This window comes from Boleophthalmus pectinirostris, unplaced genomic scaffold (genome assembly GCF_026225935.1).
Source record: "Boleophthalmus pectinirostris isolate CB_2022bp ecotype Guang Dong unplaced genomic scaffold, ASM2622593v1 HiC_scaffold_23, whole genome shotgun sequence".
NCBI lineage: Eukaryota > Metazoa > Chordata > Actinopteri > Gobiiformes > Gobiidae > Boleophthalmus > Boleophthalmus pectinirostris.
The window spans coordinates 24,251,044-24,267,030 of NW_026571207.1; the positions used below are offsets into that span (position 1 = coordinate 24,251,044).

Consider the following 15,987-nt stretch of genomic DNA (forward strand, 5'->3'; position numbering starts at 1 on the left):
GCTTGTAACACACCACTGTTCATACTAGAACATAGAGGCTTTAAATATTCACATTTAAAATTGAATTAGGGTTAAGAGTGGGCTCACGTGTTTATGTTTTCATGTGGACTGGAGCGATGGGGGAGGGAGCCTTGTGTCTCTGCATTGCAGGGGCTGCAGCAGAGTCAGAGCTGTTGTCATGCGCACAAGCTCTCAGGACCAGAGTGACAGAGGAATGCTGGAGAAACAGTGTTTTTTCCAGGACCACATGTTTATTAGTTTAACCCAGTTTATGGATAGGTTGCTGCTAAACATCTAAAGCTCTGAATCTATATAAATTAGTCTGGTCTATTTTTGCTGTAATTTAATTCTTGCAGCCATATCACTAATAAAAATAATAATAATAAATTAAATATTCTGACGCTTATGATCATGAAAGGAAATTTTGTTGCTTTATTGCCCTGAGTAGTGGTTAGCAATTGTATTAAGTCCAATGAAACAACTAGACTTTAACCTCTCCTCTCTTTGTTTTTCCAGCAGTGAATGAGGCCACCGCCACTTTGGGCCCCGGCACCATGGGACTCAGCACCCGCTACAGCCCCCAGTTCACCCTGCAGCACGTGCCTGATTACCGGCAGAACGTGTACATCCCAGGCAGCACCGCCACACTCACCTCCAACCCACAGCAGCAGCAGGCCACTGCCCAACAAGCCACCCAGCAAGCTCTGCCCCCACCCCAGGTCTCAGCCCAGCCTGAGCCCCCCAAGGCTGCCCAGACCCCTGCCTCCAAGAAGAAGTCCACTAAAAAGGAGAAGAAGTAGAGCTGGACAAAATGATGCCAATTGCTCAAAATGATCCGATGAAAATGTGGCCCCTCATACCTCTCCACTCTGTATCTCACTGGCTCACATGATGGAGAAGGTTTCACATGTTTACCAAATCATGCTGCGTTCAAGGTCGTGTCTCACTTACATAAATGTTGTCAGCAGATATTGTAGGTAGGGTATGGGGGGTTGTTGTGATATAATCTTTTATTTTGGAAGTTTCCTTGCTGGAATGACGAGGCTACATGTGTTGTATTGAGAGATGAAATGTCTATTGGATGTTGGGTTTATTCTGCTCTTTCCATAACATGGGAAAGCTCGCTCTTGTAAAGTAGTTGCCATTCATTAGATTCTTGTATAGGCTTGGCCAAATCGGAGCTTTAAGGGGCTCCTGTGGATATGACAGGTATTAAATCTCTATTGCATGCTCTTTGAGGTTCAAACCACATATACTAGTTAAGTGTTTCAAACTATGCATTGCAAAAGCAAAATAACGGGGGGCCTTCCGAGACTATTCCCCCCTCCAATCGCAGGTCAACAGAATGCACATGTAGCATTTACTTGACACAATGTACTTTTGTAATCATAGTTGAAAAAGATCAGATTTTGATATTTTTATGACCTGAGCATGCACCCAGAAGAGGGCTGACAGAGGGCAGGGCAGTAATGTCCCGTACAGGTGACATATGGCCTAACATCTCCAGATGGACCCCAGCCCTCCTCCCCCCTCTTCTGTCCTCACCCAGCTTGTGCCCCTACTCACTACTACCCCATGTCGAGAGCCAAATGATGGAAAATGCACTGTTGTTTTTGGGAAACTATAATGTATGGGATAGTAATCACTTTACTTAGGGAAACACTTAGATGTGGTAAAACTTAAGTGCTTAGGAGTTTCTAGACACCTTGTAGGCTGCTAGGGCCTCACAGTCTCACTCCCTCACTACCCTAAAGTGCTGAAGAGACGTCTTTTTGTGACACGCTTCTCTTTGGGAGATTCAATAGCATAGAGGAAGTGTTTGTACAAGATATGAAGTCTTTGCTTTGCTGTCCCTCTGTCTGTCAGATGGGTCATGATGGGAGCGTGTGACTGGTGCACTGGAAACTGGGAAACTGTGATTTCAACTTGGGCTGGGGCACAAATAGGCTCTAACCACTGAATGTACAGAGGATTTGCTGTTGACCCATTTGCCCTTAACTAAATCAATACTAATACATAGACTTAGGTAGTGGTCAAAAGAGCCGAGCACAGCATTAGACCACAAACCACTGTCTCTGATACAGCTCACAAGGTGCACCACTCATTTTGCTCCCTGCCATGTCCTGTCCAAGGCTCTCCCCACTGTAAATACCACTCCACTTCTTTGTCGATGGTATGAGCCACTTTGTAAAGTAGGAACCACGTCTGACAATTATACAAGAAAAGCCCCCTTCACAAGGCGTGGCTTACTACTGGAATGTGTTGCATTTTGTTTTTCAAGAAAATTAAGAAAACCACTGAGGAAAAAAATCATAAAAAATCTAAGATGTTCTTCAACAGTTTGTGTTGCAATGTAGTAACTAAGCACCATGAAAGCCAACTAACTCTTCAATGTAAATAAACAAATAAGAGAAGTTTAGATAAGTAAACCAAGTGACACATGTAGACTAGTTAACTTGTGATATGTGTTGAACATATTTTTGTGTTTCATTTTTTTCTCTGTACTATCTTTTATCACCCAGAAAAAGAGAAAACAAAAAATATGGAGATTTCTATCCTTCTGTAACCTCTTAATGTTCTTTTGCTGTGATTTTCTCTTGTGCATTTGTGAAAGAATGCCTCTCATTCTCTTTCTGTCCATATGAACAAATTATAAATATTATATATGTGTACGTCCGTCCGCTGCTCAATTAATACTGCTCTATCCTGCTGTATTATCTTTCTTATCAAATGCTTAACCCTAATGCTTTACCCCTGTGTTACTCTTATTTTTATGCTAATATTTATATTGCTGTTTTATTTTCTCTTAAACACTGACATTTCAAATAAAAAGATTCTTTAATCAATTTAACTGTATATGTTCTGTTTCTTATGACTGAAGCAATCCCACAGCTAATTTGGTATAAGTAACATATAAGAATCATAGTTGTATTGTTAAAGTAGACTAAACTATCGGCCAATATATATAATTGGCCACCTGTAGATCAATGTATTAACTAGTTCCCAGTTTATTTTGTCATGTTAAAATGCATTTGGTGATTATAATCCATCTTCAGGGATACTGCCTGCAGCTCTGGCTCTTTGTGTCTTTTACTAGGGTTTACACAATAACAAGACCTATAAATAGCCAAGCACACGTCACGGACCTCAACAAAAGAGCTGCAGATGTTGGGGGATGGGACATGGGACTAAAGCTGGGTGCATATAGTGGTATTGTCAGAGCTGGACCAGAAATAAGGTGATTTTATTTCCCTTCATTAATAGGAAATAGAGAACGTAAACAATGTGAGGTAAAACAACAGACACCAGTGCAGTTAGTACAATATGTCAGATATATATGTGTGTGTGTGTGTATGTTATATTATATTTTTATAACTTGGCTTAAATGTGAGATGTGGGTTAAAATATTGGTTTAGGCAAGTAACTGTGATTAAGGTTACGATGAGTCTCCAGGAAACAATTCAAGTCAATGTATGGAAACATGGAAGCCAAACATTGTGTGATCCGGGCTGCGTGTCATTGTTTTTAGCTGCGTATGTATAAAATATACAGAATCTAAATCATATGTGCTAAAATATTTTAAATGTCAAAGGAACAAAAACTTATATCATATTTTAAACAGTGTATACAGAGTACAACAAAACGACTATAAAGAGGGGCTGTAACAGAGTGCACACCAAAAATAAGTTACACAATACAATAAGTCAACATTGTCCAAAACAGGAAGAAGAGAGCATGTATTCATCATGTGTTAAAATAGCCCAAGTGTTGGTTTCTCATCTGACATGACTCACAAGGACTAGTGCTGTCCCCCTGTGTCATCTATTCCCCTACAGGACATCCCAGCAGAATGGGCAGATTGTTCTTTTAGGGCCTCCCCCTCACCCCACTCTAATTAATCACATTCCCACTGATTAGAGCCGCACAGACACACAAAACCGAGACACAGACTGAGACACACAACTTCAAACCCGGATGTATGGCAGGGTTGTCCGTGGAGCCCAGGGCACAGCACAGAGGCACTCTACAAAGGCGCCTGTGTGCTGCAATAGCATTAGCAGGACGGATAGGACAAAAAGAGGCATGTCCACTTGCTGACACATGGACAGCACACACGTGACTCATACATTTAGGCTCAGACAAAACCAAACCTACAGTAAACCAGTGTAAGTGTAACTGGACTTCAGAGATGAAAGAGACTAAGCATGGGTGATGCAGATGCCCCATATATGACAAAATTAACATTGTTGTAAGAGTTGCCCATACTTACAGAGTCATTAATTTGGGATAAAATAATGAGAAAAGCTGTAAATGTCATAAATCATACTCATTTTCAAACTCTTTTCCAGTCATTTCACGGTCAGTCATTCATTCTTTCCATCCAGGATCTAGCTTGAACCCTGTGGAGGAGCCTCTTTCCTGAAGCAGGAAGTGATGTCAGAGGAAGCGGACTCCCGCGTTTTTGACTGTTTTTATGTCGTCTCACAGGAAACGCCCCTCATCCTGCTCTACTCACTTCCTCTCCTCTTTCCTTCCCTGCCCCCTTCTCTCCTCTGTCCCACAGCTGTCTCTGGGCCAGCACATGTCCTGAACAGACCACTGCTTCTTATGGACTTTACTGGGAAATAAAATGCACTCGGTCACAACCACACTCCAATTCAATCTGTGTGAGTCACTAAGTGGACAGAGGCCAGAGAACACTATTTAGCACTACTGTGAGCCACTCTATATAGGCGCAATGCTCATAAAAGAGTTTTTCACATAATTATACAGGAAGGTTAATGTTTTAACCACAGACAGAACAAAACTAGAAACTGTTTCACTGTGGTAAGTAAGTGGTTTGATTTCAGAGAAGAAATGGCAAAGCCTAAGGGTCTGAGCAAGTTTGACAAAGGGCAAATTACAAAGGTAGAGTGCTTGGATGGTACCATTTCCTAAACCACGTACAGAGTTCCCAATCTGGATATTCCCAGTGGATGATTTCACATAAACATGCCCCAAGCTCCATGGGTATTAAGGTGATCATAATGACAGGTTTGAGAAGGGTGGGTACATCACATGATGCAGTGTAAAGTAACAGATAAAACTGGGAACAAATAGTTATATCAGTGTTAACCTCTGCATCCAAAAAGGGATAGGCACAAGACACATCCAAAAAAGATGTATACCATTTATAATTGAATAGAGTCAGGAAAATGCGGAAAAACAACACAATGCAGTCTTTGAGCGAGCCCCTCTTTTTCTCCGTTCATCTAAAAAGCCCCGCTCTCTCCATCTCTCTGTCTGCCAAGCTCTGTCTCCTGTTTTCTCAGCTGCATGGACCGAGCTGCAGGGAGACGGAGGCAGGAATGTAGCACAGAGAGAGAAAGGAAGAGGAGTCCTGGTGCTAAAGGTCAAAGTCTTCATGGAGGAATAGCCTGGGGTCACATGCTACTATTACTTCTACTACTACTATTACAACTACTACTACTACTAGAGCTCCTAGGATTTCTCCCACTACTACTATTACCACAACTAATGATGCAACTACACTACGACTGGGACTTTAACTACTATGAACAGAAAATAGGCAATAGATTATAAAAACAGTAGCCATGGTCACTTAAGGGTGAAAGAAAAAGACATAACACTACTTCAGGCATAACTGATAGTACTTCAACTATTCTTTTTTTAATACTGCTACAGCAATCATTTCTGACTTCTATGAGCACCACTTCTCTAACCACCCACAAGAAAACGCTACTGAAACTACTGAAGCATGAATTTTGCAGGAATTATACATTGCAATTTAGATATCTGTTACAGGAATGGATTTACTCAGAATGTCTTAGCAGGGAATCAGTGTAACATATATTTGCAGAGTTGTAATATAGTAAGAAAACAATAGAATAACAACAATTTCAAAGCAATATTATCATAAAGTCTTGTTCATATGTGAGCGACATCTTTACTCTATTACTGTAATCTGTTTTCAGGACTGAAGTGGTCACATGATCAGACTCATCAGAGGCATGTCCGCAGCTCAGCACCATGGCGACAGGTGCATGGCCTCAGAAATGGTGCAGCTGCTTCATGGATATTTCAGGCTAAAAAGCGTGCAGAGAGAAGCACCTCCTTACCACTCGGACCAACACTCGGGAATATACAAGTATAAGCATAACAAGCAAAGTATATAATGTACACTGATAAGAACAAGCGGTTGAGATTGTGGTTTTGCAGTTAAAACAGCTCTGATTGGTCACATCTAATGAAAACATCTAACATTAAATGACCAAAATGACAACACAGGTCATTGATTTATTAGCAGGGGAGTTTCATTTGCTGAAGTTAAAAGAGATTTTCAAGTGATTTGGATAAAACTCTCATAAATGGGGAGAAGTGTGGCTCAAAACACGTAAAGGGCCCATATATTGTTATTTTCGGATCTGTTATGATGTTGTTTCCTCATCACAAACATACCTGGAATTGTGTTTTGTTTCATTCACAGATGTTTAACCACAAACACTGCATATTTAGAACTCAGCGTTCTTCTCTCAAACAGAAAACACTCTCTTCAACCTTGTGAAGGCATGTGCTAATACAGGAAGTACATCACTGTGTTTTTAAACTCCATACACCTTCACTAGAATCATTTGGATCATTTCTACCCTGGAACTGGCAATCTCTAGTGAGCAAATGGTAAAATGTAGCTGTTAACTTGAAAACTACCACTTCATGACCTCACAAGAGCAAACAGAGCATTTTGAGCTCTGGAGATGTAGACATAGTAATAATAAATGGCTAGTCAAATGAATAAAACATAACACAACTAAAGGTATATTTGTGATGAGGAAACAACATTATAACACAGATCAGAAAATAGCATAATATGAACCATTTCCTTATGATCTGACCAAGTATCTGGCTGATCTGTGTTCATTCAAAAACAGCTATTTGACAGAAAAGTATAAGTAAACCACCTACAACAGAGTATGCGGTCATCAAAATTGTTCCTAAAATGCAAATTCCTATAATAAACAAACCAAGGTAGAAGGAGGTAGAATCATTTAAGGTGAGGTTTTGAACAAACTACTCAGCAAGTTCCTGTGGTTAGGAGAAAATGTGAAATAAAAAGCAATAGGAAGTTATGAATTAAATAAATATGTGAAAACTATAGAAATGGAAAGTCCCCGCTGAACACAGGAATGTGAATATGAGAAGGCTACATACTTGTAAAATACCAAGGGAGTAATAGTAGGCCAAGCTCAAGCTTTATTAACAAACAGGGGAATGATGGGAACATGTGAGTGTATGGGACAACCCAGCTGCGGGCTGCCTGTTGGATGGTGGGAGCCTGTGGGACACGTGTTAAAGACATTACGAGGCAGGAACTCACCAAAACAAGACAAAGTTCAGAAGGGGAAAGGATATGGTGGGGAAACTGCATACAGACCGGAGAAGGGGTAATGTTTAAACTAACAGATATTCAGCAGTCAAAGGCAAGGCATAGTATTTGTTTACATATCACAACTAATGTATTGTTTGTAATTATAACTGCTGAGATATTGTGTTGGATGAAATGGAAACAGTAGAGAATAGTTCCTTGTCTTATATGTAAACAGACCCATAAATTATTGCTTGGCACTCACCAAAGTCTCACTGAAATATCATCACATTTCAGAATTTCTAAAGATACAACTTATGTGCTTATGGTGTGATAAAACTAATACTAGATAAATAAATGAATAAAAATAAAATAGTGCAGCATTATTAACTATGTATAACTCTATAACTGCACCATATCTGATGTAGTGTGTAGAAGTTTGGGGATGCACATGTAAAACTTACTTACAGCCATTATTTATTTTACAAAAAAGGACCTTGAGAAATATCACCAACAGTCATTGCAGAGAGCCATCCAACCCATTATTTGTTCAACTTAAAGTGTTGAAAATGCATGATATTGTTGACCTAAGTATCCTCAAAGTAGCGTATAAAGCAAAGTGCAATGTATCACCTGTACGTATTCAGAGTCTGTTTGAGATGAGAACGAGGCCACTGTAATTTAAAAGGAACCTACACATTTAAAAAACACAAATTCAGAACCAAGGTTATGGAGCGAAGCATCACTGTGAAAGGAGTTAACTTATGGAATAGTCTTGAGAAAGATATAAAAGAATCAAGTACAATGATGCATTTAAAAACACACAAAATTGAATGCAATGTGTATGTAGCAAAAATAAAACCAAGTTGTTGTGCATAATAGTGAAGATTTCTGTTTGCAATCCATTAATAATTGTGCCTGAACTGAAATGTACTGTTTTGAAATGTTTTAAAGTAACTATCGGTGTTGATGTATAAGATGACTCTTCTTTCTGCTCCTTTTCATTGATTTCTTGTATGTTTGATGTTGCGACACGGTTGTTGTCTTTTTATACTTTATGAATGAAATAAATAAACAAAAAATGAAATAAAATAAAAATAAATAAAATAAAATAAATGTAATCAAATCTAAAGAATGTAAGTAAAGTAGATTAATAAAGGAGATTGGAAACTGTCTAGCTAATCTGCACAAACCATAATAAGTGTGGTACCAGCAGGCAGAGGATAACACAGTAGTAGTGGATTAATTATAAAGTGCTGCAGGACGTTCAGAGAGAGAAAGAGGAGGAGGGAGATGCTAAGACAAGCTCCAGTGCCCCAGTTTAGTGCTCTCATGGCTTTTTCCACTCTCCTCCTCCTCTCCCACCATCTATTATGCATTTTAGTCAGCATACCAAAGTCTTTCCTTGCAAAAATCCTTTCATCCCCCTCTCAGCTTTGTTCTATTATTGTCTTCCCATCCATTTCCCTTGCTCCTAACCCAGATATGAGCACTTTTCACAAAATGAAGCTGGCCCCACCCTTGCCTTTTCTCCCATATGCCTAAATCCTCTATTTTTGTCCCTTGCATTGACCTGTAGTACTAGGTCTCACGCAGGGGTGTGTGTCAAGCAGGCGCCATGCCACAGTCCATAAATCTCAAATATTCATGTGTTGTTGATGCCACGCTTGAGCAGCAACCCATGATGTCGGCAAGTGACAGACTCAGTTTCCATGGTAACCTCCTCCATCCGCTCCCCTCCTTTTTCAACATGGAGGAAAACACACACACACAGAGGCACAAAATGGAGGAGAGTTGTGGGAAAATGGCATATACTGTCCATAATACAGTAAATTACATGACCTACTTTTGAAATATGAAAAAAAAACAGCTAAACTACAGTGCATTATCACAGCAATAATCACAGTTCATCTAGAGAAGTCTAAAAAATGTTAAAGGAGCACTGCAAAACCTGTCTGGTGGATGGTGTGCTGTCTGCTTTTCTTCATATAGATGTTATTGCTTTGTATTCCATGTTCCACAATTTACATTAAATATATTTTGCATTTGTTCAATTACAGGTGTTTTTTATAGCTAAAAAATAATAATAATAATTTTTTTAAAAACTCAGAAAACTATATGCATTTTTACTGTGAGTGGACTCACATCTCCACAGATCTGAACTGTAACATGACAAGCTTATCTCCAAGGTGATAGAGGAATTTAATGTCACACAGTGGACCATTCCAGGCAAAGCAGCAGCCATGCCATGTAGACAAACAAGTGGTGGATAATCCAACTGAAAAGTACATAGTGCATCTTTAAGTAAACCTGACATATTGAGTACTCCTGTTTATTCTCTGTCACTGTCTGTATTCGAGCCTTTAAGTCAGGGGTGTCAAACTCAAATTCACAGAGGGACAAAATTAAAAACTGGGACTAAGTCGTGGGGAAAACTAAATATTTATTGAAAAATTTCAACAGCATCTGCATGTTTTCAATTTTTTTGAGATATGTTATCGTAATGTTAATCCTTTTCTTATTAAAATTTTTTTATAAAAAACTAATAATAGTTTTGCTTAAACATTGACTCCAGCACAAGCACAATATAAAATAATAACACATTTTTTAATACACAAAGTCTCTATAGCCTGTAGCCAGCAGGCCAGCTCTAATACATATTTGATATGATCTCATGGGTCAAATATAATTATGTCGCAGGCCAAATTTGGCCCCTCGGCATGTCCACTTTAAGTCAACAGTTATGGGTCTGATAGTGACCAACTTAGAATCATGCATGTTTTACACTAATTCCATTTTAACAAGTGTTTAAGTATATGTTTTTAATTATGTGTATGTATGTATGTATGTATGTATGCATGTATTTATTTATTTATTTATTTTCTTAAGGAAGTATGCTTTCTGAGTAACATTTAAACAAGTATCGAGCGTAGACAGAGAAATAAACAGGAGTGCTTTGGGGGTGAGTAAACAGTGTCTCTTCAGCACAAAGAAGCAGCAGCCCAGACAAGAACTGTAAGCTGCTTATTCTAATACAGCCGTACAATAGTGTTTAATACCAGTATATTTACCCCCACTCACTGCACTGTCCCCACAGCAGAGTCCTGATGCACTGACCTCACTGTCTCTATCCCCCAGTGCAAAAACACATCTCTGCTGCTCAGTCTGATGCACACAGTGTCCTTTAACACAGAGATGTAACTCACGGACCAGCAGTCACTTTGTTTATAACCCTGATCTTTACCATCCTAATTGTGTTGTTCAATGGATTTTAAATGTTAAGGTTACATCTGTTTGAGGCGTAACATTTTATAGCATATTTTGTATATAAATAATAAAATCTTCTGTCTGTACATGTCAAACTGCACTTACATGGTGTATGGTTAAATCTGTTTTGTCATTGTTCCCCTCGTATAAAGTTATGGCATATGTAAAGTAACAATTGTTTTTTTTAAATGCATGAAGCCAAAGGATTTCTGTGATGAGGTTTTGGATGCCAGTTGTTAGTGAAATTGGTGAATTTGTGTATTTTTTATTTGAATAGCAAAATCATTGATCTGAAATTTTGACATGATCACTGTCTGGTATGTCCAACTATTTCTCATATTAAAGATTATGTATTTTCTTTGTCTAATCTGAGAACTAAACATGAGCATGTGTGAAGCAGAAAATCAGACACAAAGAGGAAAAACCTATCACGGAAATGCACGGCTGCATGCTTTTTGGCTTTTTTTTTTTTTCTTTTTTTGCTTGCAGGAGTATGTGTAACCATGGTAACCAAGCTGAGCGAGGGGTGATGTCATTGCTTTCAGCAGGGGCTCTGTGCGGCTCAGCATTTTAATGTCTCACATCAGGAGAAAATGGCCGCCATCAGCTTCATGTATTGATTACTGATCATTTGCATGTTTAGGCGGTCACCCTGCAGCCTTCAGTTCTGTGGCTTCCTTCTCTATCAATGCCACTTCAATTATGTGAAGGAATAATGAGATCTAGAGCAGATGTGAGAAAAAAAATTAAATGTCACTGAATAATAGGCTGTTCATAATACACCCACCTTCATTTCATTTCTTTAAAGGTGCGCTATGTAACTTCTAAGGTGGATGTCCACTACTTGTTGTCTCGATGGAGATGTTATTTCTTTGCCTGGAATGTTCCACAGTAGGGCATTAAACATATTTCCCTTGCATTTGTTCAATTACAGGTGTTTTATAGCTCAAAAGTACATGATTTCTTACCATGTGCTTCTTCATAGATCGGACCGATAACCTGTCTCCATTGTGATTACCAAGTTTATTTCCATACTGTTGTAAAATAATCAAGGCAAAATAATAATATCTCCATGGAGACAGGCAGGCAGACCCTACACCAGAAAGTTACACAGTGCACCTTTAAAGTGCACTGCATACTCTATCTAAAACTAAATTCGTTGCATAAATGTTCTTGTGAATGTGGATCTATAGTTACCCCAGATTCATGTTTACAAATGGGGTCATACTTTAGTGGGACAGACATTGATTAAGTCATGCATGTTTGCCCCCCAACACACACAAACTGGGGAATCCACAGCCCCCCAAGGAAACACACCCACTACAGGCTCACTTTATATGGGTCAAATACATTCTCCCTGGACCTCAATCAATGTGAGTGGACACAGGGTTAAAAACAGGATTATGTGGATAATTATGTGTTATTTCAATTATGTTATCTTATTGGAAATAGATATGGTACCCAAAGTAACATTTATCTATTGACATGATTCATATAAACAAATAAAGGTGTGGTTCTCGTGACTGTTGCAGACAAAGACAAACAGCCTCAGGGTTTAACATGGAGACACACATCACTTTAACTTATTCACATCAGTACATCCAGGACATCCTAGTAATTTGAACCTATATTTGCAGTTTGTCTAGTCTACCATGGTTATTCAACCTATTTAAGTATATTTTTAATTCTTTAAAATTTTGGGGTGTAGAGCTGTTGAAGATGTTAAGTTATTTATATAAATATATAAATATATATATATATATATATATATATATATATATATATATATATATATATATATATATATATATATATATATATATATATATATATATATATATATATATATATATGGGAATATAAGATAACCTATATATGGTGCATGTCATAAATGTTATAGTTAAATACTGATCAAATGGTACTAACAACAATCTTAATGATGCACTATGTAACTTTTCTGGTTGAGGGTCCATCACCTGCTTGACTCCATGTTTCTCCTGGACTGTTAAACAGGATGGTGTTTAATTTAAGTATCTCAATGGAGGCAAGAAGGGCACATCACCACACCAATTTACAGGTCAGATGTGTTGAAGAGTGGGCTCTCTCACAGTAAAAATGCACATTATAGTTCTGCAGGCAGAACAATAACATCACCATGGAGATAATTTTGGTTGGACCCTCCACCAGAAAAGTTACATAGTTCACCTTTAATAGCCATGTAGTATATAGCCAACTGGATATACTAATGATGTAAAGGATTCCGACATTCGGTCACATTCAATATTGTCCCAGCTCCAAATATTAGACAAATAAGCTAATTAGAACTGACGACCAGGAGACTGAATGTTTGTAAAGTAAATTAAAAGAACCGTCCTGTAAATTTAGTTAATGAATAAAATGTAGATTTCTCTTCCTCTGGGGTCCACAGTGTGCAGTTTTTCCACTCCCACAGAATCTCAGAGACTCTGTTTGTGTGAGTGACCCAGGCCTTGTTAATATTCTGTTTGCATCAGGTCTCAGAGCAGAGACACAGACCCTCCTCTCTCCCAGTTCTTATTTACGGGAAACCTATCCTTACAAATGCTCAAGAAGTATATTAATGACTAATTAACTATTTAAATGCCACTTTTAAATAACTAAATGTACTGCCTGGCAACATTTTAAAGGGTCCATATTACACTCCTTTGTGATCTATGTTATAATGTTGTATATTGTATAACATATGAATAATGTTGTTTCCTCATCAAAAACCTACCTGAACTTGAGTTTTGTTTCATTCACACATGTTTAACACACAAATCATCTGTTTAGGCCAAGTTCTTCTCTCAAACAGAAAACACTCTGTTCCACCTCGTGATGCAAAAGAGAGATACAGGAAGTGTTCCACTGTTTTTAAAGTCCACTTCACTAGTATCAGTTGGATCATTTCAACCCTGGAATTTCCAATCTCTTTTGAACTAAAGATAAAAGGGAGCTGTTAATACTAAAACTACCATTTCATGACATTACAAAGTGGAACAGAGCATGTTGAGCTTTGGAGATAAAGACAGACTAATAATAAAGGGTTACTCAAACGTGTGTGAATGAAACAAAACACAACTGCAGGTCTGTTTTTGAGGAGGAAACAACATTATAACATGGCTTAAAGCTCACAAGAGTTAATTTTGTGTAAAATAGGACTTTTAAAACATGCCCAGAGACTGTGACATTGAATTTACTTTTACTAGTAAAAGAAGACAAAAGGTAAAAACTGTGTTTGTTGTTTGATGGATAACCACAAACTCTTGTACAGTAGAAGTTCCTTTTTAAAACATCTGATTTATGATTGCACTGTAGATGCTCATATGTGGTCCACATGCACCCATCAAAGAAACAGATAAAAGTATTTTGATGGCAACATTCACATGCTTCCAATATGTTCTAAAAATAAACACTTTTATTGTTGGGTTTGAAGTTGAAATAAATAATTGCGTGTCTTCTATACACTTACAATTGCAATAAAAGAGATATGGCCTTTATGAAACATTGAAAATACCCCTGGAAACATTGAGAGTTGGGAATTTTCAAGATTACCACTAAAAAGATGAATAAAAACATAATCCAAAAATTCTATACATCTGTCTGTCCCTCCATCCATCAACCCATCAATTTATCTCAGTATTTTTGTCAGATTATTTAGCATGCATTTAACTTTTTATAGATGACTGTTGTTTTAGTTATTCCCCTGTCACAAGTAAACTGACAATAGCAGGATACAGATGTAAAAAATATGTAAATCAACATGGCCGTACAAACTAGTTCCTGTGGAGTATTAGTAGTTTTCAGAATATAGAATGTGATAACAGGGGCAAGAGCCAGTGTTTCCTATTAAATACATGTACTTTGCCATGAAATATCCACAAGATAAATTCATAAATGTTGAACCTGGTCATTTTTATCAGTGACTAGACACCAGAACTCACTGTATTACAACAAAAATCTGCATTCCAACTGTATTTACTTTAGCTTCCCCGCATCAGTATTAAACATGACTAAACTGTGATGTCATCTGAAACCCAGCATAGACATAGCAGCAACACACGGGGAGGCAAACTGCTCTGGGACATGGATGAAGATGTCACTGTTTAAAACCACACCACCACGGCCAATCGGTTGACACTCCCTGGCCCCCACTAATCGTGCGCTAATTGAGTGTCACATGCGTAGTGTTGTACAAGGAGCGCAGTAATTCAATCAAGGAGATATGATTAAGAGATGAGGGGAGGCCAAATGAAGTCATAGACACATAGAGCTGTGCTGGACTATGAACTCATTCGATCCAACTCAAACTTAGGCAAATAGAAACTCACCACAGATCATCGCTATGTCAGGGCTATAGCAACCAGAAGGGGTAAGGGAAAACCTGTTTGTTCAGTTACATGTAGGTAAACAACAGCATGAAGAGGTAGTCAAATGATGTACTGTAAGTATTATTCATGAAACTCAATACACTTATATGTGTAATAAATACAACTTAATTAGTCTTAATAAAGGGGAAACAATCAGTATATTAATAATGATTTTGACTTAATAGTTTCTTAATTAAGGGGCTAGAAAAGGGGTGTCCTAATGCAGTACTTTTTACTTTTCTGAGCTGATCCACTTGATCTTAGGCAATAATTTTTACACCAAATGCAAGTAACTGTGTATTGTGATCAGACATAGTATTGATGTTAGGTGCTGTCAAAACTATAAAATGCACCCATCTGAATGATTCACTATTGGGCCCTTCTGTTTGAATATGTTTCAAGATTTGGACATCAGTGAAAAAAAGTTTGGAAGTTGTTGTGTTAGAAATTATAGTATTTATTAATTAATTAATTAATTAAGGCCTAATAAGGGGTTTGAATTTGGAGTTAGGGTAAGATAGGTTCATTTGTTCATCATGTATCAAGTATTATTATCAAAATGGCTAATTACATGTAGTTATGATTGTGGTCGTTGCCTGATTTAACTGCACTTTAACTGGTCACTGAGCCTTTTTACAAATCTATGACAATTAAAAACCAATATATTCATTAGCTTTAGACTGTGCACTGTCCCTTTAACTCACATACCCGTCTTGACTACTAAACTCATTTGTTTCATTCCAGAAGCAGTGGGGAATGCCTTAAATGTCCTCACTGAAATAAATGGGGGGGAGTTAGTTCTAGAAAGTGACTGAAAGGAGAGGCACAGCCAAGTTCAGGACAAATTAAACATTTTTTTGTGAGTGCCCGGGCAATGCGAGCTGAGCCAGGAGCAGAGATACGCACGTAGACACATTGAGGGCAGTGTCAGTGAGGGACTTAATACAGAAAGGGCAGAGAATATACTGT

General features: G+C 38.0%; 1 protein-coding gene across 7 annotated transcripts in view; it reads left to right on the forward strand.

The window, feature by feature from the left end:
• LOC110162336 (protocadherin gamma-C5-like) overlaps positions 1 to 2,846 on the forward strand; it is an 89,754-nt gene extending 86,908 nt beyond the window's left edge. For all 7 annotated transcript variants that reach the window (XM_055159319.1, XM_055159320.1, XM_055159318.1 and 4 more), the window contains one exon: positions 517 to 2,846. In XM_055159319.1, coding sequence (XP_055015294.1) covers positions 517 to 800 — 284 coding nt within the window. In that variant the 3' untranslated portion in view covers positions 801 to 2,846. The remainder of the gene's footprint in view (positions 1 to 516) is intronic.
• Positions 2,847 to 15,987: the final 13,141 nt, after the last annotated feature.